Source organism: Pagrus major, chromosome 15, assembly GCF_040436345.1.
Source record: "Pagrus major chromosome 15, Pma_NU_1.0".
In the NCBI taxonomy this organism is placed as follows: Eukaryota; Metazoa; Chordata; class Actinopteri; order Spariformes; family Sparidae; genus Pagrus; species Pagrus major.
In genome coordinates, this window is record NC_133229.1 from 26450717 (window position 1) to 26478501 (window position 27785).

Below are 27785 nucleotides of genomic sequence, written 5' to 3' on the forward strand. Positions count from 1 at the left end.
GGACAAAATGTCCTCACAGAAATACAGGGAAAAGAAATAACCAGAAAATAATGTCAACAGACCATAATTCACGCTGATATACAACAGGCTGAGATGTGTTTTTAGCTTTAAAACTGCTCACTCGTGGACGGCTTTGAAGACAGATCTCTAATTAATAATGACAACCACTGACCGTATCAGTGTCATCCTTTATTCACTACAATTCCTTTTGTAGTGACAGCCATAGATGGCAGAAATGTATTGATGTCTCTGGTAAAGTTCTTTGAGAGAGAACTTCTGAGCCCGGGCTCTCTGCCAATTGAGCCACTTGGTTATCTGGAGAGTCAGAGGCTGAGCAAGAGCCCTCTGGGAAAATTAAAGGAAAATCCCCTCAGTCCTCGTCTCTGAATCCTCAACATAGGAGCGAGAAGTTTCAAAACTTCTCCAGGAATGTACACTGGCGGAGTCAGACCCCAATTTAAAGTGGAAAAAACTTGATCAACTTTGCATTTCCAGAGATGTCTGAGTTTCTTTTATATGTTCTTAGTATCAGACAGCCAAAGTTTTTCAGAGAGCATCTCATAGTCATTAGAGGAGACACTTCCCAACTCTCGAGGCGTATATTGTAATGTTGGTTGGTTCAAACATGGTTGAAAAACTACAGCGCTGCCAGAGATAAGTGTTTTTTGAATCAAATATCAAGGCTCTACCCGAGTATGTGTCTGCCCTCTGCAAATTTTAAACAGTTAGAAGCTGGAGTTTAAATGTTGAAGATATCACAGTATAAAGTGTAGAGGGCAAGAAACATGGGAAAATGTGAGCAATATATTCGACAATCATTCTGCTTTCGGATGTTAAACATGAAGGATTTGATCAGCCAACAGACGATTAAAACAAAATACACAACAGTAAGGTTAAATGTCTGACCACTTGTGTTTATTCTCATCTAATTTATTTCCCTCTAGCATTACTAGATTTAATATTTCAAGTGATTTTTATTAAATTACAGCTGGCAGTGCTGCTGTAGAGGCACTATGATTGGATTCAGATCTGGTATTAACATCCGTCCTGAGTGATCAGATCACAAGTGGACAGCTGGGACAACAATGTTTTTTAAGCAAATAGAAAAATCTTCGTGTTTAACATTTGCCAAATTAACAAGAGTGCCCAAATATTTAAGAACTTGTTGTTGACAGTGTTTCACCAAGTTAACTCAGCAAATCACAAAATGTAATGAATTTTTCAGGGAGTCTGGGGGCTTTCCCTGTTTACTTTGCAATTACCATCAATATAATTCTGTCTGTTTTCAAACAGCTGCTAAATGTTGGCAGGAAAAAAGCACTTGGCTGGTACAGTGACAAACTGAGGCTTTTTACAAGGAAAGAAACAACTTCTTGTTTTGCATTTAATGTCGAATTTTGCAGTATGATAAGTTTCTCCAAACTCAACAGCTCTTAAAATCACGCAATTTGTAAGGGAGTCTGGCATATTGCAGTGACCAGTTCAAATGTTAGTTGAAACAGACATCTGCTGCTAACAGTGGCAGGTCAACAGAGTCCGAACATATAATTAACACAAATGAGACATTGTGTATTTCATTCTGCTTGTTGTTGCATCTTCTTTGTCATCTTCTTGATCCGTGGAGGGTCTCAGTTGAGTAGGTGGTCCTTCAGTGTGGTCCAGGACACATGTCGCCACACGCAGCCCAGACCACCTCCGATTGTTGTCCGAGTGATCGGATCTGGGATGAGTCTTGTGGGTGTTTACACCTTTGCGTAGAGCTGTCTACCTGTGATCGGATCACTGACAATGCATGTTGACACCAGGTCTGGACACGGCCTAAAATCACAATTTATATGTGTTAAGGGTCGTTTCGACTTATTCTGATGGAAGCAGTTTTTTGCCCATCCACCCTCAGGTCTGTGCCACAGTCTCTTCCACATAGTCAGACATTTTTTTTAAATCCTACAAAAGGGGCTTTGATGTATAATTCAGATAATTGACTCACCACTTATTTAAACCAAGCCTTTTTACAAAGGGAAAAACACTCTTCTGGCTGATAACTAGCTGAGGAATTAGAGTAGAATTTGTATTATTAACACTGCTCCTTCACGGGTTAACGCACAGGTTGATAGTGCAACAAGACCGTGTTTGCAGGAAGCAGCTCAGTGTTTCTCTACAACAGAGCTGTGTGCTGCGCGGTAAGTGTCTCTGCTCATTTTGCTGGTAAATTAACTCTGAATGAGGCGACTCCTCGGAGGGTGACTACGGAGGCTGAGGAGCATTCGCAGCAGCTGGGGGAGACGAAAAACGAGCAGGGGTTTTTAATTTATTCAGTGATTTCTACTGAGAACAGCTGGTATTCTTCAAATGAAGCTTTTAAGTATTTATTTTTTCACATCTGAGGTGTGTGATGCTGCTTTCAAGACTCAATTCGACTTATTGATCAGTCTAATTCACTTTTAAACTGTAATTCAATTGAAATCTCAGGTTGAGAATCAATAAGGCATTGTAACCTGCGAGGTGTTATTGTAAGGAAGTTAGAGTTAAACCCTCACAATATGAAATAGATAGATTGCAAGATCGGAGGCTTTTTATATAATCTATATACTCTATGCACATTTAATATTGTTTAATAATGTTGACGCGATGTTTGCAGAGTATTAAACGTGTCTTTATTTTCTTTGTTCGGGTGTCAGACAAAAAAAATGTACAAAAACCAGGACACATCTTCACAGTCATTCCTTTTTAGGTTTTATCTTATTTCTTCTTCTTCTTCATCTCATTGCTTCTCTCTTTTCATCCGTGCAGATAAATATCTTATGCTTTTGCCATTCAGATACGTCTGATGGTCCTTTAGAGGCATCTGATCCTCCTTAACGCAGATCAAACTCAGATCGGTAAACAGACAGAGTGGGTTGACTGAAGCGAAGAGAACGCAGCGGGTGAGTCTCTCTCACAGTTCTTGCCATCAAACACACCATGGAAACGGCAACCTGCAGGCTGTGCCTCCCGCCGTCTCCCAGGTGTTGAAAATCACCCAGATCCTCTGTCGTGTCGCAGACGAAGACATCACAGCGCTCCCGTCTGATTCTTGTGGCTGGTACGAGTGCAAAGCAGCCAATTCTGAGGGGTGTTTGCTCAAAGCCTCTGTATCAGCACATTTACTACGTTTATTCAAATCCAACTTTTGTGTCAGTTCTTCTGATGACAAGCAAGTTTTGGGAAATGTCATGTACTTATCTAAAACACCTGCAACAGATGTACTTATAACAGAGCCTTAGAGAGGCTGTACTCTTGGCTTTATCTGTCGGTTTGTCCATCATCACCCTGAGATGTCTGTCAGTTTGTGTGACTCCAGCTGCTTGACGCTGTGTGCTGTGTGTCCTGCAGCGAACTGAATCATGAGGTGAGCGGTGTTGCTGCAATACATCAGAACAGAAACAGAGGGAAGCCTCCTTTTACAGCTGGTTTTATCTGCACAACCGGCTAAAACACTGGGGGGTAAAAAATAAAATAAAGAACAGAGAGTAGAAAAGAAGAAAGGAACACAGCGATGAGTTATTGATGTTAAACTGCTAAATTTTATATGTGAACAGGCCTACGGGGAGAATAACTGAGGAGGAGATGGAGTTGTTGAAAGATCACGCTGTGTTATAGGACGGAGAGACCTCCTGTGCTTTATTAACGGTGACATTCAGTCCCTTTATGATCATTTAATTATCATGATGAAATGGTTATTCTTAATTTTTCTACATCTTTAAACACGGTATGTGATGGAGGTATCTTCGGTTTGGAAGTGAGAAAATCTGGTCGAAGAACAGCTGCAGCCGCGGTGTGTTTGGGCCATGCATGTCCACCACTCTAAACTGCATTATTGAAGCACCTGAAGTGGAAGGCTACAGTTCTTTTGGGTGATTCTGAATCTATAAATAAAGCTGGGGAAGACCCGTTTCACCCGCATCTTTGACTCTACAACAGAATAAAATGTTGGCGGTTAACCCGACTCTTGTCCAGCAGGTGAGCCAGATGTGGCTCGGCGACATGACTGTGATCATCACGCACTTCCAGCATGGCTCAGAGTCTTTTCACAATTTCCTGGTTCAGATGTCTCCGCAGCAAAGCAATAAAGAGAGAAGCCAGTTCGAGACTCTGTTTAAACATTTCTAAGATGGAAACCACTGGCTAGCTGTAAGGAAAAATGGGACAATTTCCAGTCCTGTTTGTGGCGACAAAAAACTGGTCTTTTAGACGGCAAGTTGGGAAATCTCCAGCTGTGTTTATGGTGAAAAAACGGGCTGTTTATAAGGAGACCTTGTGACATCTCAAGCTGTGTTTATGATGACCAAAACAGATATTTTAAGCCAAAAACATGATCTTTTCCTAACCCTAACCAAATGTTTTTTGTGCCTAAACCTAACCAGACCATGATCATTGAAAACTGAACCTAAAGAAACGTAACCACATTTGCAGAAACGTACATTGCCAACATTTATTCTGTCGACTGGGGTTTTCTGTGTAGTTTCATACTGGGACGTTACAGTAGCCTCAGGGCTTCTCCACCTTTTACATGTTCAAATTCAAGCTCTTTGCAAGCTTTTTTACGGTGCATTTTAAAGCTTCTCCAGCAACTCAGGACAGAAATCGAAGTATTTTGGTATGAAAACCCACCAACAGCTAAGTGTCCTGTTGGTAAAGACTTACATACAGTGTTATAACAGGTGCCTGATACAAAGAACAAAGAACCAGAAATGGAATAATAACTGAGGCCATATTTTGGGACTCTTTGTACAAACATTGATTTGCAATTCAGTAAAAATGCAACAATAAGGCATCACTGAGACACAGGCTCACTGTGGGTTTCCAGGGGAAGCCCTGAAGTATTCCACACCATGCTGATATATTTCACAGACTTTGATCTAAATGCAGCTTAAGAAAGATTCAACCAAACCAACTGGTCATCATCTTTCAGTCGACCAGTATGGGGAGAGTCCTCTACACCACACACATTTAATAAGGAGAAAAAACATTAAGAGACTCACCTTCTCTCCTGTTCAGCTTAGCAAATCCTGGCCCATGGCTGCCGGACAAGTGTGAGGAGCTTCTGAAGGACGATGGCAGAAGATTAGATACCAGCGGACTGTGACAAACCTCTGTGAATCACAGAACAGAGGGAAGAGGCGATTTAAAATCATGACATAATTCACAGAACACAAGTTACCGCTGGCGTTGGACCGTTGTGTTTTCTCCTTCCACCCTCATACATCTCACACTGAGAACGCATTCTTCGATTTCAGTGCTGAAAAAGAGATTAATGGAGCCCAAACCCTTAATTATTAGGCCTTATATCAGCCTGATGTTAACAGCTTTTTGACTATAATGAGTCTTTACTTTACATCGTGTCCTAACTGTCTGACAGAGCAGACTCATTCATTACATAAACTGGCCATTGGAGTTGATCAGTGATGTCAAAGGAGGCTGTACATATAATACACACCCTGATCTTTATAGACTTCATAACGCTGACGCACAAACACATTTTCCCTCTTTTCAACTGACTGCCTCTGTCCCTGAGAGTCCAAATACCTCTCAGAGCTGCGATATCTCTCGGTGAGATTATATTAATGAAGGATCTTGAGCTGTCTTTACTTTGTTTAGTCGAGATTTAATCAGACTTGGCCTCGCTGCTTCATTATTGGATTTCTGCCTGTCGCGGGAACTTAAATAAAGACTTTGACTTTGGTCTCTCTTTCATGGGAGTTACTGGGGTTTGTTCTTTCTTGTTGTATGTTGTTTACACAGTGCTACATAGTTAGAGAGTGCTACAATAACTTAACGGTCATGGGATAAAGACATTAATCACTGAGTCTATAAAGAACTGACATATTTATGTACAGTGTTCTAGGACATTAGTAAAAGCTTGAGCACACAGATGCCGCTTTGAGTCCATAGCATCGTACTTTTTATGTTAATATCCAGCAACATCTGTGCCCTTCATCTCCAAATAAAAACATATTGTTGCAGATGACGCAGGGGAACAACTCTGTGTAACAAAGAGGATATTTGATTATAAAATGCAGAGTCGATACTTGAAAGGTTTCCCATAGCCGTCCTCTGAAAATGAAACTTCTGCAGAGAAACATGTTTTAAAGTTAAAGTTTTGGTTGTGTTCATTGTTCTCCATTGTTTCTTTGCAGTAAATCTTTTTTTCCCATGAGCCAAGATGCCATCTGACACACCTTTATCAGCAAAAAATAAATAAAATAAAATAAAATACAGTCATCAAACCATTGAGAGGCAGAGGGTAGGAGAAACTTTGTGTCCCCCCTGGCCGCCTGGAATATACACCTATTGTTTGAGGTTTCATTTTTTACCACTGTTACTCATCTCCGCCTGTAGCAATGGAGCTAAAAGAGCACATTTGTTTTGCGCACGAAGGCCCATATCAAATAAAGGGGAGACACCAAAATGCACTTCGGCTAACTGATTTATTTACACAGTTGTAAATAAATCGCAAAACGATGTGATGTGGATCATAGTAAATTCTGGTGTCAGTGAGCTGATGTGAGTTGAAATAGGATGTGCTGGAGTTCATAGGTCCAAACGAGGCCCAGATGTTCCCAAGTAAAACCTAAGAGGCAGCCCTGCCGACCAACTACATGATCCTGCACAATCAAAGACAACACACTGTCCTTTTCAACACCAAGTAAAGTATTTTGCCTTAACTACTAACTCAAGTCTCACAGTGTGGGAAGTTTATCCCAGAAAAGATTGAATTATGCAAGTAATGGTTGCAAACTGCTTATCAATGTCTGTGTGAGTCTTCACTTCATATAAAGAGGAAGGAAGATAAATAGTTTTCATGCATCAGATATCAAAGTTTTATCTGTGCCTCTCATAAAAAGTCATTTTCCGTGCATGGAAATGTTATGGGTGAATTCACAACACTGGCACAGAGATATGACCCCACTCAAGATAAATTGAATAGCCCAACACTGAAACCATTAGACTCTTACAGCCAACAACCACATGGCTGACCTTCTTTTCACTTTCAGTGGTTAAGGTTGCTTCAATAATTACTACACACAGCCAGACACATTAACTCGCAGAATAGAAAAAGACTATCACCGTAGAAACCATAAATTACCGTATATTTTGACCCAGAAATTATTTTATGAACCTCACGGGCTGGACCTCCTTCTGGTTCAGCGGCTCGCAGCTGCAGAAGAAATTGCAGGAGACCACTAAAGAGAAGTTCATGTGGATGACAGAAAATGAAGCACAAAACACAGTTTTCTTCACTTGAGATTGGGTTGCTGACAGCAACCAGCGGAGCACAAAATCCCCTGACACATCAGCAGGAAGTGGACGTAAATTCTGAGTACAAGCTGGACCCCCAACGGCTCAACCCTGACCCTGAATATAGTGACAGACACCCTGAGAAATGTTAAGATACTCAATCTTTCTGACTTATCCCAGAGGCTTTGCTGGAGTCTTCCTTGCACTGTGTCAAGCCTAAATATTCTGACATGAGAGATTACCTTTCAGTTTTGATATTAGCCAGCTTTAAAATGTCGTTTTTTGTGTGTGTGCTTTTTCAGAGGTGAATTTGTCAGTAATACTCTTCTTACATTTCAAAATATGTTCCTTTCTTTCTTTATCGCACCATGCCAGCTTTGATAGGCATCTGTCAGCTTTCATGATACATATTTGAGTGAGAAATGGCAGCTATTAGCAGCGATAATGATCAAATCAGCATGAAATTTCCTGCAGTCGACTGTTGCACAGAAAAGCACAGTCAGATTCATTTCAGTTATAATATCTGTAACATTAGTATGGACATCCTGCTGTGGCACTTGGAAAAAGATGATTGCATTGTATACAGGAAAAGCTTCACTTATACAGGGTTTAATAGATATTATTGATCAGCCACACATGGTCTTGAAAAGAGACTTATTCATACCTCCTCTTTTTTTTCTATAACTTGTAAGTGCAATAACATGATGCATTTCCCATCCAAAGTCATCAGTCTGCACCTCTATACGCTGTCAAGTCACACGGAAGCTTGTTAAACTGACCGACCACAGAGTTTAACAAACGTTTGCACTCTTTATTCAACAGCCTTGAACAGTGTGAGCTGTCGTACCTTAAAACAGACATTCCTTCCTGCAGTTTCAGTGCAAAACCCTCAAATACCTTATTAAAATGCAGAGCTCTGACCACATCACTGGAGCCACCAGCTAAATCTGACAATTCCCTACTTGTGAAATGAACATTTTCCACTCATTGCTTTCGTGATTCATGTAGTTGAAAGGCAGAAAAACAACTCCCTACGTTCATCTCTTCATAAGCTCACAGTCATTCTGGTTTGTTTTCTACCCCCTGCGTGCGCTGACGACGCATCTCATTGATCACACTGCTTAAACATGTCTTTAATAAGACATTTTGATGGTTTTTACAAAACATTACACAATTTGTTGTATCTTTAAAGACATTTTACACTTACTTTAGACTGAAAAATCCATGAAAAGCTGCTTTTCCACTAGCTTTTGTATTAATTTTACTAACTCAAAGTGCTTTACAACACAAGTCAGCATTCATCCATTCAAAAAAACACATATGGAAGAGCCATCAGGAGCAAACTGGGGTTCAGTATCTTGCCTAAGGACACTTCCACACGCAGCCTTGCAGGGGCCAGGAACGAACCACCAACCCTCCAATTGGTGGACGACCGCTCTACCTCCTGAGCTACAGCCATCCCATAATAATCAGAAAGTTAGAGGATTCAGAAAGTAAATGAGAGTGTCAGAAGTCAAATTGTTATTCCATCAAAGAGGACCTTCCCAGCCTCAAATCTTGGTGAGACTCAAGGTTTCTCAGGGTTTACAGAAACTAGATCGGTTGTATCCAAACCACGCTCAGGTGGACCCAAAGTGGAGGCACCATCATGATCATACATCAAGCTTAGTTCCCTTAGAGAAAAGAGACCGCCCCTGTAGTGGTCTTTAAGGACGAGGAGCAGTTTCTAATCCACTTCTCAGAAGAGGAAACGTGCCTTGAGGTGAGCTAAGAATACCAGGATTTCCCAGGGGATGACTGGAAAAAAGTCCTATTTACTGATGGATCCAGGTTAGAGATTTGTGGCAGTAACAGGAGGGTGTATGTAAGGAGACAGAATGATACCACAGTGCATCAAATCAACCCTAAACGTGATGGTGACAATTTTTCAAATCTGGGGGTGTTTTGCCTACTGTGGAGCACCACTCCATTCTTCAGAGACACGCTCCACCCTCTGGTTTGATCTCTGTGGAGAAGCGTTCAGACTGCAGCAGGATAATGAGCCAAAACCCACCTCACAGCTTTGAAGACACTTTGAAGACTACGTGAAGACCAAGGAAGACTAAGGCTCTGCTTTTATAGTTTCTCTTCACAGTCTGTTGTGAAAGCCACAACACTGCTGGTTACAGCTCTTGGCTCCTACTCTGTTTTTTTCCTTGACTTTTGGTATTTTTAGGCACTTCTAGCTTTGTAATTTGTCACATTCACAGTGTGCCTGTTTTAACACACTTAACACACTGCAGAAGCATTTCGGAGGCACACAGAGTGATATCACTGCTAAAGGAGTGTTATCCTGACAGCCTTTGCCCTGTACTGTGAATCATTAGTCTTTCCCACGTTCAGCTCTCACACCCAGCAGAGTGAGCTTCACAGCTGCCCTCTCATACATCCTCTCATCCACATATCTCTCCATCTGAATACAATGCAGCTAATGCAATAGCACAGTATCCACAACATTCATGATTAAATCAAGCTGATGAGCATCTTCGTCCACTTCGATAAACAACAGCAGTCGGGAGATGTACAGGTTCAGAGCTCTTCAAGGACCCTGGACACATCTGCATCTTTTCACAGTGATAACATTAAGCCATGCATCTCTGAGCACAGTAATCACACCAAGGACCATAATCCTGCAACCAAGAAGCGCAGTGATCTTTTAACAAACCTGCTCATCCTCAGTGACGAAGAAGGAGCCAAGGCTGATCTACCTTCCGATTGAATTTGTACATTTGTTCTTAAAATGGATTTATTCTTAATGTGTTTCAACTCTCAGCAATCTGAAGTTATGAATACAGTAATTAAATGCATGCACTTTCCCCTGCCAGTGAAGCAGGCATTAAAATGTAAATGTAATGTAAGGATAAAATGAGAAAGAGAGAGCGAGAGAGCAGCATAAATCATGCATTCAATGTACACTTACATTACATTTTAAATTTCTGACATGTCATTTCTGTCCTGCGTAACATTCTGAGTGCCTGAAAGCACTCCGAGCGAAGCCGTCCACCCTAACTCAGAGAAAGATGCTGTGTCACATGCCATCACAAGTCACTTCTAACTTGTGGGAAACGCTGAACATTTACTGAGCTATGTTTGGAGCCTTTTACCTGCCAGTCATAAATACACCTGTGATTCTGGCCTTCTGAAGCTTATCCAGTCAGAAAATGTCAGTCAGCTCAATATGCAGTTAGTGTAACATGCACAGTATATATGCAGTACATACACAAGATGATCCTGGAAATATATTTAGTTATATTTTTCAAAACTAATCATGCAATTTAACATTATTTTAGATAAAGGAGCTCACTGCAGAAGCTTTTTAGGTTGAATACCATGTTGGAATGCAACCCAATGGCAAGAATAAAAGTAAGCTAAGTACTTTTCTGCAAAACGACAAATACGTTCAAGCTGATTCTTGTGTTGTTTGTTTCTACTTTGTGTTTGTTTGGGTTCAATTTTCCTTTTCCCCCAGGTAGACAGGCTGTGGCACAAAAACACTTGGTTAGGTTTAGGAAAACCTCATGGTCTGGCTTAAAATACAAACAAGGCTGGAAATGTCCCGAAGTCTCCTTAAAAACACCCGTCCTGGCACCAAAAACACAGCTGCAAATGTGTCCACGTCACCTTCAAACTATTCAGTGATGTCACGCTTACAAATGCTGAAACGCAGACTCAAATTGCCGTCACCCCTTTGGCAGCCTCGTTGCCTGTCACTCCACCATCATCCCCTCCACCTCCCGATGTGAAAGTCAGTTGATAAACACTTGTACAAGTGTCAGTATGGTTCAAAGCCCTTGACGCGGACAACCTTGGACATATCTGTTGTGCATGACGCCCAACAGACACAGTTACAGAATTTCTTGCAGGGTATCAACAAAAATACTATAATCAGACAAGCAGATGTTTAGAAAATGTCCTTTCTTTTGCTCCAAACACACAAAAAATACTTTGCAAAAGCTCATCAACACTTAGAGACCACACAGAGAGTAAAAAAACATACAAGCTCAAGTTCCTGGTTCCATCCCTCTCTATATGTCTAACACAGATTAAAAATCCACTGGGCTGTTTGTAGTCTCCTCCCCTGGCGAGAGGGCGCTGACCCTCTGTATGGTGGAGAATTTCTAACACCGTGAAAGCAACAGCCGAGTCAGAAGTCTGATGGTGCTGCTGTTGCGTTCACTGATGCATGTCCTAAGTGTAGTTACCGCCCCACCCACATTTAATTTAGGACAAGGGCGTAGCAAAAGCATAGCGGCACCTTGGGGAGCACGAGCAGTGAGGGATTTCTGTTCGACACCTTTCTCGTTTTAGAACCGCTTGTGGCAGCATGTCAAGAGTCTCTGCAGCTGTACTTCTCTTCTGAAGCAGCAGGAAAGATTCAAACATTTACAAGCACAAAGCTTGCAGCCACTTTCCGAACTGTTTTTTCCTGCTGTTTTTCTTCAACACATCTACTTTACAGATTCTTCTAGTCTTTTGAATACAAAGAAGTGCAGCAATCTGCCGCAACTCCTTTTCGCTCTGATTTTGCCAGATTTACCTTTCATCTACACAGGCAGAGAACTGAAAGCCTCACAGCTGCGGTGTTGGAAAGGTTAGAGAATCTGGCTCACGAAGAGAAAGTTACAGACTTTAATCGGCGCCCTGGCAGGAAAAAATACAAATGACATTGCACCCTTGAACAAGCTTTTATAGTGGAGTGATGAGGGAATAAAGGGTTCAAAACAACAATAACAAAAAAATCTCTATTTAATATCCGTGATTTAAAAAACATTAAACCCATCAAAACACTGAATGCAGTGTATTATTTGTCTTTATTTTGTCAGAATAGCTCGCAGCTAATTAACAATATGAACAAGAACGTGATATTTTGTCACAGCAGGTGACTTTTTCTCATTTCAAACACATTTTACTTAACTAGAAAAAAGTCTTCAGGCTCTTTCATTTCATCGAATCAATGCAAAACAATGTTAAAAGCATCAGTAAGGAAAAAAAAGTGCACCGGTGCACCAACAGACGAATGAGAACAACAGTATGGTAAAGACGACACCTCTGTAGCCATGCTGTTGAAGCCATCTGGTCCATGTACCATCCAGGTTTTGTACAACGCACGCCACATGCACTCATTTAGCCTTCACCGGCACTGCAGCAGCCTAAATTATACATAAACATTAACATCCAGCGTCGTGGAGGTCAGCGCCTCATTTCACTGCCAACACCGGAGCTGCAGTCACACTTCATTATGGCTTCGTGTTAGAGCCTCTGCACCCAGGAAACGTTAAAACATTCTCACCTGTTGAAAAGTTCTGCACTCATAATTACAATCTCCTCCTTCTGCGTTGAACTTTTGATCTCTGAAGCAGTATTTCAGGGAGATCTAGCGTGCAGACTAAGCTAGTGATCAGCACTTCTGGAGCACGCAGGCGTTCAGTGTCACACAGATTTTTTAAGAGGTCTGCTGACACGACGGACCGAACCCAGACTGCTAAAACTTCACCCTGCTGCCTCTATATTACACCCAGGGGCCATTTCCATACAAGTGCTGGCTCATTTTGTCTTGGTTTGACTTGGCACATCAGCCCAGTGCAGGGATTTGCATTTGAGTGAGTGTCAGTGGTCTTGCCGGCGGTGTATCCCGCACCGTTGGCACTGGACAGGATTTGTTGGAGGCTATTTGGCCAATTCAGCATGTAGAATAGGCAGAGGCTTGTTTGTGAGAGAAATCACTCTGATTGGCTTTTCATCTGAGTGGATCAGTGCACGTAAAGGGAAACTGAAAGAGAAAGGGAAAGCCCCTCGAGCCTGTCGCTGTTGTATCCATGATTTCACCCATTTAGAGCTGTTCCTCCTCATTTTTCTCCACTGACTCTTCGACCAGCGCCGTTTGTAACTTATTTTCAGACATATTCTCTATTAGAAGCGGCTATATTAGCATGAATGGTGTCAAAAAATGCTGCTTAGTCACAACAGCGATTTTTATATCAGAGGTATAGAGACATACAGATTGTTGGGTGTCGGCTGTAGTCTTTGCGGTGTGTTCGAGTGCTTTCTGGTCGAAACATTGGAGAAGTGAGGCGACACAACAGTCGGTCTTCGACTCTGCTAGTACTTAGATGTCAGTTTGGTTTAAACTGCCTTTAAACTGACGACAGGCCTGTCTTGAATAGTGGTCTATGAAGCAGCTTTTAATACTCTTCCGCCCCACAGTCTTAACAGAGAGCACCCGCTAACACAGCTCCGCTAATTCAGTGATGAACACCTTTCATTTCTTATTAAAGTTTTCATAGTAATTAGCCATTTATGAGCTTTTATTAAGAAGCAGCACGAACCAGGAAATGTTGGGTGTTCACCAGCAGTAACTTAATACGACTCTCTGCTGAACAGCTGAACACGAACATGATGAAACAGTTAAATAAAGTTGACATCAGAAAGTACAGTCAGGGACACAGGAGAGAAACTAAAAAGATTCATTTAGAAGCTACAAAACTACTGAGAGACTTTCTCATCTGGTCTCCTGCACAGACACCGTCAATCACAACACACGCTTGTTTGAAGGGATGAAGGGGGATCGTCTCGGGCTTGCGACCGTCACAAGACGTCACGGCAGCCCAACCCTAACCCAACTCGGCATGCTTAAACCGATAATGAAAACACAAATCAGCGAGGCAAGATGTGACTCGGCACGGGCAAAAGTCCTGCAAGCAGTGAGGTCCCCTGAACCCAAACGCTCTTAAAAATCAGTATGTAAATGAAACATGATTGACAACAATGATGAAACCATTTAATGATATTTATCAAAAATCACAACTTCCTTAAACAGCTTAATATCCTAATTACTGTTTAGACATTCTGGCTGTTTGTGTTGCAGTTTGTTTGAGCTCAGCATAACACTTTTATAAATATTCAAAGCTTAGCCTATGCATATTTAACAACATTTCCCGCTGTGGAGCAGAGAGAAAATTTACATGGAAGCAATGACGGTGACACAGACACTTTTCTTGAAATAGTTATGAGTACAGTTCAGCTCTTGGAGAAGTGTTTCAGTACGAAGTTTCTGAAAAATCCCTCCAGAATTTTAATCACGTTTGACTTGAATTAATTAGGTTTCTGTTATACCTCTGCATCCAGGTAACACACTGTGTGACTGACTGTGGTTTGTCATCATTGATGTCGTGTTTTTCTGACCTGGATGATGTGAAGAACTAATTTGGAAAGACAGATATATTTCTCAATATTTCAATAATGGAGGGGAAGCTTTGATGCTTAATCATCTCAGTGCATTGCAGCCATCGCTGTCAGCGCTTTGACAGATTTTATGATCATTACAAACAATCCTGAGTTGTTTTCTCCTGAGAGTTTTCTCCTTAGTATGCACGATCAAGAGGAGGATGAGAATCCCAGCAACGACTGAGATGATAGGAGTCGTGATAAATGTGACAAAATGCACCGGTATCGTCGGTCTGCTGGGGCCGCAGCAGGTGAGAGTTGTGGATTCGTCATTGAATCCCCGCCAGCTGCAGGACTGCTGTTCTGTACCTGACCCTGACCCGAAGTGCCATAAAAATGAGGTGAGGAGAAAGTTTCAGAAACACTTTGCTACTGGAGGAACTGCAGGTGTGCTCTCCTCATTCTGAGCTCCCTCTTCCACCTCATTAACTCATTCAGTCATTAACTTGCTCATCAGGTACCTTATCTCGGTTGCAATCTTAAAGTTTTGGCTTCGACTCAGCCTAGTCCTGTGGCGTTCAATGTCAGCTACGAGCTTTCATACCAATGACATTTCTCCTGCTCTTACATTTACCAAGACGCTGCATCTAATCTAATTATCCCTCGTGGCAGCGTGGAGTGTGAGAGAGAACAGATGGCAATTTACAGTCTAAAGGAATATGGAAGACGGCTTCAGCATGTACGTGTTTTGTTGAATTATGCCCAAGACTCCTCCAGATGCCTCAGAAGTAGATTCGGGCAACTACTGAATAACAGAGTGGTTGTCTGTTGAATTCTGAATGCACCAAATTGGCTGTTATTCAGAAACGTGTAGAAAATAGCCCTCGACTGTCATCGACGTCTTTTCAAGCACCGTAAAGTCGATTTAAAACACCCGACACAACCAGAAATATATGAACAACACTGACCTCAGTTGCAGAGACTGTGTGTGTGTGGTGTGTGTAACTAATGAAGGAACAGAGATATTCAGTCACATTTCAGCTGTGTGTTCGCACACTGACAATGATTTCAGGGCAATGTTTGTTACACTTTTCCCTCTTTGTACTATTTCTTCTCCTCCACCACTTTTCTTCATTATCTTCCTTTACTTTCTCTTCTTCTCCTTAGGATTCAACTATTTCCTCTTCTTCTTCTTCCTAATACGTTTCCCCTTCCTGTTCTTACTCATCGTATTTAACTCTTCTTTCTCCTCGTCCTCCGCCTCTTCTTCTTCTTTTACTTACTTAAATAGTTCTTCTTCTTCTTCTTCTTCTTCTTCTTCCTCCTACAGTTCATCTTCTTCCTCCAGTTCTTCTTCTTCTTCTTCTTCTTCTTCTTCTTCTTCCTACAGTTCATCTTCTTCCTCCAGTTCTTCTTCTTCCAGTTCTTCCTCTTCTTCCTCCTACAGTTCATCTTCTTCCTCCAGTTCTTCTTCTTCTTCCAGTTCTTCCTCCTACAGTTCATCTTCTTCCTCCAGTTCTTCTTCTTCTTCCAGTTCTTCCTCCTACAGTTCATCTTCTTCCTCCAGTTCTTCTTCTTCTTCTTCTTCTTCTTCTTCCTACAGTTCATCTCCTTCCTCCAGTTCTTCTTCTTCTTCTTCTTCTTCTTCTTCTTCTTCTTCTTCCTACAGTTCATCTCCTTCCTCCAGTTCTTCTTCTTCTTCTTCTTCTTCTTCTTCCAGTTCTTCCTCCTACAGTTCATCTTCTTCCTCCAGTTCTTCTTCTTCTTCTTCTTCTTCCAGTTCTTCCTCTTCTTCCTCCTACAGTTCATCTTCTTCCTCCAGTTCTTCTTCTTCTTCTTCCTACAGTTCATCTTCTTCCTCCAGTTCTTCTTCTTCTTCTTCTTCTTCTTCTTCTTCTTCTTCTTCCTACAGTTCATCTCCTTCCTCCAGTTCTTCTTCTTCTTCTTCTTCTTCTTCCAGTTCTTCCTCCTACAGTTCATCTTCTTCCTCCAGTTCTTCTTCTTCTTCTTCTTCTTCTTCTTCTTCTTCTTCTTCTTCTTCCAGTTCTTCCTCTTCTTCCTCCTACAGTTCATCTTCTTCCTCCAGTTCTTCTTCTTCTTCTTCCTACAGTTCATCTTCTTCCTCCAGTTCTTCTTCTTCTTCTTCTTCTTCTTCTTCTTCTTCTTCTTCTTCCAGTTCTTCCTCTTCTTCCTCCTACAGTTCATCTTCTTCCTCCAGTTCTTCTTCTTCTTCTTCCTACAGTTCATCTTCTTCCTCCAGTTCTTCTTCTTCTTCTTCTTCTTCTTCTTCTTCTTCTTCTTCTTCCTCCAGTTCATCTTCTTCCTCCAGTTCTTCTTCTTCCAGTTCTTCCTCTTCTTCCTCCTACAGTTCATCTTCTTCCTCCAGTTCTTCTTCTTCTTCTTCCTACAGTTCATCTTCTTCCTCCAGTTCTTCCTCTTCTTCTTCCTACAGTTCATCTTCTTCCTCCAGTTCTTCTTCTTCTTCTTCTTTTATTTACTTACTTCTTCCTCCAGTTGTTAAGTTTCCTTCTCCTGTTCTTCCTTTTCTTCTTTTTCCTCATCCTCTTCTCTTCTTCTTCCACAAGTTCTTTCTATTCTTCTTCTTCTTCCTTCAGTTCGTCATCTTTTACTTTCTTCTTCTTCTTCTTCTTCTTCTTCTTCTTCCCCCTCCTGTTCTTCATGGCTTCTTCTTCTTCCTTTCAGTTCTTATTTTCGTAACCTCCATCTACTACTCAAAGCAACTTCATCCTCTTCATCATCAACATAAGCATCATATTCTCACTATGTTCATCATATCATTGTATCATCATCTTTTCCTCCTCCTCCTATAATTAATTCATTTTAATAATAATAATGTAAGGAAAACGTCAAACTTTCCTCCACGAGGGTTTGAATCTGTAACTCTACTGACTTCTGCACCTACAGCCAGTGTTGCTTTTATTAAGTCCAAAGCAGGACCCGGAGTGACAGAGCACCGTGACCTTAGCCGAGTTTGACAGATTTTTGGACCAACTACAAGTCATCTCAGGTGTTGACAGAGCCGTGTGATGAATGAGTGTGTGTTTAGAGAGCCGGAGCTCTAGTGGGACTGGCCTTCAGCAAATATCAATGCGTCACAAACGCAGATGGATGGACTGCAGGCTTCAGTTTCATCACTTAACTGCTTATCCTTGGGTTAATAAATCTAGATTCCTGACTGACGGTTACAAGTTTACCCCGACGGCCGCCGCTGCCACAATGCAGCCTTGACTTCATCAGGTGGCATTCATGGCTTCTCTTCTCTGAACACACATTTTCATAAATGACACTAAAGAAGAAATATGAGACGGGGTTTCACCTCAGCTTCCTCTCACTTTTTCTCATCTCCGCTGTCACAAACTTCAGCTTCTCATGAATCATGAGGACGGATGAGGTTTTGTGAGGAAATACACAACACGTACACCAAAATTATATGTAATATCCGCAAGTTTATGTTCCAGTCAAGATCCAGCTGATTGAAAAAATGTTGAATTCTTAGTGGGAATCTTAGTCTCCAGTCCAAGAATGATTGATGTGTATAGAAATAAACCTAAGTCTGGAGTTAGAAACCAAAATTTGCTTCTGTTTCCATCCAGTTTTAAAGTCCTAGTATTTCCAGAATGAAGGCAACATTTCTAAAATATAAATTCTGGGATGACAAGTCAAACTTGAAAATAAAGGAGGAGGCCAAAAGAAGAAGACACAGATGTCATCATAGATGCAAGATTAGATTTTCTTTTTTACCCAGCTGAGACCTCCGTTTCTCCCTCTGAGCGGTGATTGACAGGAAGCACGACATGAAAACACACAACTCATCTCAGGCACAGCAAGTTCAAACTAAATGAAATTAAAGCTTCATGATCACAGGGATGGATTTGAAAAAAACATGAATGACAGCAAAATGATCTCCTAAAAAATGTGGAGCTCTGCTCTCTGAGTTCAGGAACCTTCCGGGAGGGATAGAATCTGGATGATTGGCACAAATTTAAAGCGCTTTTATTATCCTTTAATAATCACACACTCTCAATATTGCCCCACAGTCTCCTCCAACTGATGCAAGCTCATTTCTGCAAGGCTGCATGTTCAGGTGAATAATAATGGAATGATGTGATAGTTTATTGATTTGTTCCCACCTAAAAGAGGCACGGATCGACCACACAGCTGCAGTGCTGCTGGAGATTCAAAGTTTTGCTCGAGACCACTTCAGATTGGTGAGAGCCTGAGCCTGGATTACTGTACTTACTTACTCAGAGATGAGGCTGCTGTTCCAACATGGTTTCTGTCAAGGTGCTCTTGACCAGGCCTCAAAATTATGCAGATGTCGTGAAATTAATGTGCTTCATTCATAAAAAATGAGAGACACTTTTCCCCTTGATGAAAGGATTGCAGACATGGCAGTAGTTTCATGTTAAAATGGGTCAGTTTGACTTTGACTCCTTCAATCAGTGTTCATCATGCGCAAAGGACAAAAACAGCTGTTCTTCTTTTAGTGTGAGCAAACCGTTGTCAGTAAAGTTATCCAACTGGCTACCTTCTTGAGTAAAAGCTAAATAGCCGACATTTGCTGCTGTTTACCTCCCAGTTTTAGAAGAAATATTGCGAGTCCAGCATTAAACTTTATTGGAAAAGCAACACCAATATTGAAACTCTTGCTTTTCCTCTATTTCTATCACTTCACTTCTTGCCATCAAATGTGGTTTCTTGCTAGGAGCAGGTGGTTTGAAGTGGCTAATTCCTCATCCTCTCATGTTGGACTGAGGGCAGACTGGACGCCACAGTGACTCACTATCGCCTCTCGAGGAGCAAAGTGGTATTACGAGACTTGACGGGCCACGGCTAGCTGGTTAGCATGCTAGTTTTGAAAGATGTCTCTGCAACACAATACAAAGACATCTTTGCCATAACGTCAACTGTACTTTGTCATGGTTCGGAGTTTTTGTTTCGTTGTTTCCAGTCCCATTTTGTAGGTTTTATCCACATTTGGCATGTTTCGTTTGACACTTCCTGTCTTTATCTTTTTCCCGCCTTTTTTCCTGTTCACCTGTGTTTCATTTGCTAATTAGTCCCACTGTATTGTCAGTTTGTCTGTATTTTCATGTTTGTCAACCAGTTTTTGCAGTCTTCTTGTTTTGTTGACAGCATTTTATTGCCTTGTTTTTGTGGATTCAGCGTTACGTCTTTAAAGCTCACTATCTGCTTTTCAGCATGCCTGCCATGGTGTCTTGTGATTGGGTCCCTTTTGGCTGAAATCTAACATTATTTCATCACATTCTGTTGATAATTTGAGTTTAATTTTTACGTTTAAAACACTGCCAGTCTGATAGCACAACATTGTGTTTGTATCAGGCAGCTTGAAGGGGAGAATATTGATGCTGTTTAAGAATTTGGTAAAAATACTTCCATCACTTAGTCTCTTGCTGAATAACTAAACACACCAGAATCAACAGCTAAAGGCGATGATTCCCACCTTCACACAGCTCAGGGACAAAATCAGCTGACTCTGAAGTGACAGAAGACAACAGTTCCTCTGTTTCGTCTCTACGGATGCAGCACCGACACATTAGTATTAACTCGAGAACATCTGGTGACTGTGAGTGTCGAATCATTCGTTATCTGGACACAACATGCACACACAGAATCACACTAGGCAGTATGTGCGCACACACACACACACACACTACTGCTGCGGCGCTGCTTAGCATTCACTTGCTCTCCTCACATCATGTTCACACACACAAACCTGCACATATGCACAGACACACGGGTTCAGAGAGCAGCCGTATTATCTGCCATCAGGCTGCGATTAAAACGCACACTCCGCTGACTCCAAATCAGCTGAGAGAAGAGATAACAATCCCACGGAGGACTTGTGCAACCACACTGGAGAGACACAACGAAAAGTCACTTTCGTCTTATTATTGTGCTTGAACTCGTGTGTGAATTTTCTTCCAGACAGACGGCAGCCTGGACGCACACTTTGCCTCATCTGAAGCGTTTCTCTGTATGTCAGCTGTGAGGAGCCTTTCTCCTTATCGCTTATGCATTCAAGGCAGCATTATGCAGATAATTGGAGGAGATAAGTGGCTATGATTTCACAGCTGGACCTTCTAGGTTCACACAATTTGGAGACCAATTCTGCGTGGTGAAAGAACTCAACTTTTCATTTTAAAGAGCACACCCACCACAAAAAAAGTGGCCATTTAAAGGCCAGATGATTTAGAAAATATCTGACTTAAAACTTCAATATCAAAAAGTGTACTTTATGCCGTCAGAATAATATGAAACTTGCTAATCACGTAAACATTTAGTGGACCGGCACATCCGCAGTTCACCTCCTCAGTACTGTGTGGGTGTGTACAGACGGTTTGATTGATTATGTCCTGTCTCACTTGTTATTTAATTTGTGGTAAATGGTAAGACTGTATTTATATGGATCTTTTCTAGTCTCACTGACCACTCAAAGCACTTCAGAACACAAGTCAACATTTAATGCACACAAATTATTAACATAGACTGAATTGAAGATGCAAATTCGCTCTGTGTTTTCATGCGGGTAACTTTGATCGAGGGAGACAAATACCTACAAATGGTAAACTTTATGTGTCTCATTAGATTTCAGATATCACCTAGCCTACATGTTGTGTATTTAACTCAGAGACATGCCCTGTATGACTCAATGAGCATTCTTTTGATTGATGATGCACATTACGACAAAGTTCTGCTGTTGCTGATAGTTAAAGCTGAATTTATTCCTGAGCTGTGCCACTTAGCTCAGTAATGTATTGCTAGGCGGTATATATCTGTCGGAAAGTGTTTTAATAAATTAGTTGCAGCAACTTTCTGCTTCTTACCTGCAGTGAGAGGTTACAGACATTCCCCTACACATCCAATTAGCCTCTTAGATTTCGGATTCTGCCAGCTGAGTTTCACAGTTAGTGTCCACGATTGCTCTGCCAACTGCTGTTCCAGCACGGTACACAACCCCCCCTTTTGAAATTTCAAGATGCTCTCAATCCCCAGCCCCTCCCCTCTCCTCACCTCCGTTATTATTGATGCATGACTTTTCTTTGTTACAGAGGGCCTCCTCCACAGATGTTTCTGTTAAATGTCAGCTCTAATTAAACCCTGTGTAGGTGTCTCTAATGTGATTACTTGGTTTATAATGAGGTTATCAGCAAAGGCTCGGCCTATTTCATGAGCAGTTTAATTTAGATTCATTTTTATTACTATAATACAGTATATTTACTTATTGTTATCTGGGCTTTTTCACAATTCTTTCCAAAACTTCATATAATAAAAGGTACTAAATATGGATAAGCCCCAGTGAAAATAGCATTATATGTTCATATAATTGGTTGTTCTGCACCATCCTACTATTTTCAGTGGAAAGTCATGTTATATACTTATTAGTGGACTTTCACATCAGGTGGTGGTGGTAGCGTTTCTACAAGGCTGCCAAACGGACGACCAGAGTTCGAGTCTGTGGGGACATTTCCAGTCGTTTTAGTGGCTATCAGTCTGACCGTCTCCAGGCATATTTGTGGCAACTAAACCAGGTGTTTTTCATGGGAAGGCGGACCATCTCCAGCTTTTTTATTGGCAACCAAAACCTGTATATTTTTCACAGGAAGTGGGACCACCTCCAGGCTTTTTTGTGCTGACAGAAACAGGTCTTTTAAGCCAAATCATAACGTTTTCTCACCCTAACCAAGTGGATTTTGTGTCTAAATCTGAGTAGAGTATAAGCACAGCGTTATGACAAGAGAAATAGAAAATTGAACCTAATCAACCCAAAAGTTGCAACATAAAGAAACAGTACTTAGCAGACATTTATTCTAGTGATTGGGTCGAGGTGGCACGTCAGCAACATTATGAATTCTAATGGCCATAAGTTACTATTCATTATTCTGCATCACTTGAAAGTTTGTACGTCATTGTACGGTGCAAAGCCATAATACTGGCTATAATACTCTGTTGCTCAACAAGAATACCAATAATGGACAATTCTGCAGAAAAACTTCACATGAGTAGGTGTTGTACATTTCCTTTCTTTAGGAATCTTTATGAAGAAAACTAAACTGCTCGTGACAGACTCATCATCCATCATACGGCTCAAACACCATCCCACAGAATGTAGTAACTCCACCCACTGTTTCCCTTTGTACACTGCAGCTTCAGTGCAGAGCAGGGTCAGTGTGACCGGCTGCAGAAACAGAAACATCTGCCCTCTCATGACAGTTTTACCTCTTTTGTTCACTCTGACAAATAGCTTGAGTCAGACCTTGCCCATGGCACTGGCTCAGCACTAACACAACGTCGCGTGGAGAGAGGTCTGGGCATCGGAGAGATTATTAAATGGATGATGAACTGTGTGTTTGCTCTCTCAGAGGGCAAAAAAGGTTTCAAGCACTTCTTATTGATTTGAAAGACAGCTGCGTTTTCTTTTCTTTAGGTTACCGCAGTTGGCTGAGTCCAAACTATTTACTTCAGGGCAAAGAAATCTCTTTATCTACTTTATTTTACTCTTTCAAAGCCCATAATATCACTGTGTCCCTCTCCAGAAGATGTTGTCTGTCAAGGGAAATATAAACCTCACAATGTAATGTCTACCATCTATCAGTCTGTGCCCGCTCTGTCCACATTGAATCCTTTCAAACCATCAGTGAAAACTTAAAATCTGCCTTTAGGTCCGGTTACAAGGAAGCATAAAACATCACCAGAGCAAGACTGAAAGCTGATATCAAGGCAGAAAAGCACAGACATCAGCAGAGACTGAAGAGAGAGCTGATTACCAACAGCACCAAGAATGTGGCAGGAGATCCAGAACATGACAGGCTAGAGTACAGTCCCATCTTGCTTCACACATCTGATGCTCACTATGATCTCTTTAACGAAGAGTCTACTCTCTTTGAGGACCAGAGGACCAGTCACTGTCTGCATCTACAGCAGATGTGAGAAAAATCCTGCTAAATTTGAGTAAAGCTACTGGACCTGATAACATCCCTGGACTAAAACGTGTCAATCAGTGAGTCGATGTTATTTTGACATACAGTATTTACAGTAAACATTCAGTCTCACAGGAGAGTGTCTTCGCCTGCATTAAGACAGCCACCATTGTCCTTGTACCTAAAAAGACTGCAGCTCTGTGTGTGAAAATGATTCCCCAGCACACAAAAGGAAATGTACCAGCAATTTGGACCCTTAGCAGTTTGCATTCTGAACCAACTTGCTGTTGCACAGACATTTTGACTCTTTTTTACAGCATCAGCCGTATTAGAGACCATTATTTACTATTATGTGACTGCCACTTTAATGGGCTGTCTTAGCAGGATTGTTGCTAGCCTGCCAGTGTCTGGCACATGTAAACAGCTCCTCAGTGAAATGATTCCCCTGTTGACATTTCCATCAACACAGTGCATGAACAGTATCCAAAATGCAGCAAAGATTGTGTTATGGGCTTTTGTTTCTCAGGCAGAGAAAGTAGATACAAATGTGAAATTATTTAAAGCCAGAAAATGACTGAGAAATTAAATTTTAAAAAGAACAAACACGCAAACAAAACAAGCCCTTGAAGGCGTATGAAACATAGCACCACAAAAGACAATTAGACGAAAATCAATTTGACAGAGGAAGGTAACATGAAAATTGACTATTTTTGTCTCAAGTTTGCTTTTGACTACAGTCTCTCTCCTCATTTCCATCTCTATTATCAACACTGAATGTATTTTGTCATCAAAACCTCTGAGAGGAAAAAAAATATGAATGATTAAATTACCAAAACCTACACTGATAAAAATGATGCGCTACTTTACATTCATGGAGTCATTCTTCAAAGTGCCACCATAGACTTCTGCAGCCAGTGCAGCTCCAATGGAGTGGTTGTGACTTGAGTGCCTTGCTCAAGGGCAACTGTTTAAAGGTCCAATTCGTAAGTAAGTTGATTTTAGAGTCCCTTTCCAAACTCATCAAATACTGTTGCTTTGAGACTGTTGGTCAGGTCATCCCAAAGCGTCAGTCTTTGTCCAGGTACGAATGAGACTCAAAAATCAACTTTCTTACCTTTTTGACCTTTAATAGGCTGAGTGAGAGGAAAGTGTTTCTCATTCACCTTCCCGACCTGCACACTATATCCCAGTGCCCCATAGAAGACCAGTACATGGCAATCCCTGCATAAAATGTTTGAAAAGAAACCAGATGTTGCTGTCCTTGTTAGAAATCCCCAAATTAAGATGCCTTTCAAGAAGACTTTTTTGCTTTAGTTCATCTCCAACATGCACAACTACAGTAAAAACTAAGTTTTTACATAGAGGGAGAAATTGCCTGTATGATCAGTAACCCCTGCCTACTTTCTTTCTGCAGAAGACAAAAGAGCAAAGCTTTTTCAAATATTTGAGATGTAAACTGATCAGTACTCAGCATCAGATCAACAACCCAACATCTGATCTCTACTATCACCCAAAACAAAAAATCTGACTCTACTCACCTCCTCTTGTTGCCCAGTGTGAGCTGATAAGTGTCAGGAGGACCTGTGTAATAATTCCCAGGACTTTTTTACTCCAGAGATCCATGATGAAGTGGAAGGATGCTGCAGAAAAGCCCGCCGGTGAAGGAGAGAGATACTCTGCCTCTCCTCTCCTCTTAACTCCACTCCACTCCTCCTCCTCCACACTCTTACGCTTTCTAGATCCCTGATGAATTATGCACTTGTGCGTCCACGGCGCTCAACAACATCCACCTGGCTTCACAGCGATGACAGCGAAGGCAAGAGGCTACTCTCTGTTCGGCTGCACCCTGCAGAGTGAGGGGAAGGAAGAGAGAGAGAGGGAAAAAGAGAGACAGCGAGAGAGAGAGAGAGAGACAGAGAGAGAGAGAGAGAGAGAGAGAGAGAGAGAGAGAGAGAGCCTTTACTACTGTCACAGCTCCAGGTACTTTAGTCACTCATAGGACTTAAAGACCCTGTCCTCTGCCAAAATCCTTCAGCAGAAAACTCTCTGCAGGCTACACTATTCTGCTCCGACAACGTTTGAGAAAGAGTCATCTCAGGTCCCATTAAGCTCCGGGCTGCTGCTCACAGTCTATTTGTCATCATGTAATGCAGCAGTTCAGGTCCGCTGGTCACGCAAGGGATCCCCTGCACAGTGAGTCACTTCTAATCAATTGAAGGCATCCCACTGAGAGAGGATACAAGAATTAAAAGTTGAGAATGTAATTATAGGTAGAATTCTCTGTATTGTCGCTGTATCTCATCTTCTCATCTCATACATAAATGTGAAGATTTAACAAAATTTTCCCCCTTCCAGGGAAAGACATCTAGTCTCATCTATGACTATGTCTCGTCCTTTTTTCCCTTTATTTTGAGTAAAACTGAGATTAATATCTCCTTTCCAATACCTGGCCAAAAAGCAGATAAAATGTTACGATAATGAATACTGTACAGAAAGCATTATCAGGCTAAGACAGAAGCAGGAAAGTCCCCCACGCCTTCCAAGTTCTTTAAACTGACTAGAATTGCAACCCGTGACAGTTTTTAGGCACTTTTGGACCTTTGAAGTGGAAATTGCATTGTATTTAAAAGAGCCTGTCCTCATCAGACAAACAACAATAAAGATTGACTAAGAAAGCAGCTTATTACGGCCCATATCAATTTATGTTGGCGACCTCTAGCGGCTGCACTAATTACTACAGCTGAAGACAGTCAGGATAAACAAGCGTTGGACTTTCATTCAGGAGACTGTTCATGTACAGTGTGTAACCAGTTAAGGTATTTTTAACTTGCTAACATAGTGAAGTAACGGAAGTTACAGAAGTAATGATGTGATTTTCAGCCAAATGACAATGTTTTCCTAAACCTACCGTACAAGGTCCAGAACTCGTGTTGCTGTTACGCTGCAACGGTCATGTAGTTTTTGGTATGTCATTTTGGGAGATGCTGACAATCAACCTATTCAGTCTATTCAGGTATGAGGAGGCATTGATTTAAGGAGTAATTGGCCTTCCAGAAAGAATGTGACAGTGGCACCGCTGCACTCTGAAACCCAAATTTAAATCTAGGATTGATTTTAAGATTCTGTTAACAACTTTTAAAGCCCAACGTGGTCTGGCCCCCAGTTACATTATAGAAATATTGACTCCATATGTTCTGAAATTGCAACCTAAGATCATCTAACATACCTTTGCTAGACTAACCTAGGTCAAGGCTAGTGACCAAGGGCAACTGGGCTTTTTGCCATCAGAGCTCCAAGGCGCTGGACTACCCTGCCCAATGAGATTAGGCTGGCTACACACTACCTGTTTTTAAGTCGTTGCTTAAAACATATTTTTATTGGAAAACCTTTCTGAGTAAAGCTGCTGGACCTGATAACATCCCTGGACTGAAACGTGTCAATCAGTGAGTCGATTTTATTTTGACATACAGTATTTAACATTCAGTCTCACAGGAGAGTCTCTTCGCCTGCATTAAGACAGCCACCATTGTCCTTGTACTTGAAAAGTCTGCAATTTGTCTGAACGACTGCAGCCCTGTATGTAAAACTGACTCCTAGAGCACATAAAAGGAAACATACCAGCAACCTGGACCCTCAGCAGTTTGCATTCAGACTGATAGTCTGTTTTACTTTCTATTTGTTCGTGTATGGTGGCCCATAATCTTATTTTAACCTGTATTATATGTGAAGGACTTTGTAACCTTGTTGAGATAAGTGCTATATACATAAATGTATTACTATTAATATTATTATTCTTTCATCATGGTGGTTTTTCACTCCAATGACTTATGCTGCATGGCTTTCATGTTTGATATTACTGTTTTAACAACTCCTCAACTATTTGTACTGCTTTGCTTGGCATACTACCACTGGTTATTGTATTTTTGCATCAATCTTTCACTCCTGTGGCTCTGCATGATTTGCACAGCTGTAACTGTGCATGCTGATTTTGTTATCATGTCGTCATTTTTCTTTTCTTTCTTTTATTCTGCTAGTGATTAAAATGTTTGTATCAATGTTCTGTGTGTGTGTACCATGATGTATCTGTAAGTTGCATCTTATTATGCAACCCTGTGTTGTAAAATGACAAATAAATAATTAAACTTGGTCACTTTGTTGTTTTTAGAACATTTTACCAAAGGACTGCAGCTGAAAATTAGCTTGCACATTTACAGAAATGTTAATGGTATGTGTTGTCCTGATAACAAAATAAATTTAAATCCAACATTATTTATGAGAATTTAAGTCCATTAATCTTTGGAATAAATTAAAATGAGGGAAATAATGGAGTAATGGAAGAAT

At 41.2% G+C, this 27785-nt stretch overlaps 1 protein-coding gene across 1 annotated transcript in view; it reads right to left on the reverse strand.

The window, feature by feature from the left end:
* Positions 1-25067, reverse strand: part of LOC141009049 (contactin-associated protein-like 4) — a 71123-nt gene extending 46056 nt beyond the window's left edge. Inside the window, exons 1-2 of the mRNA XM_073481458.1 lie at positions 24983-25067; positions 5022-5132 (exon numbers count right to left, since the gene is read on the reverse strand). Coding sequence (XP_073337559.1) covers positions 5022-5132; positions 24983-25067 — 196 coding nt within the window. The remainder of the gene's footprint in view (positions 1-5021; positions 5133-24982) is intronic.
* Positions 25068-27785: the final 2718 nt, after the last annotated feature.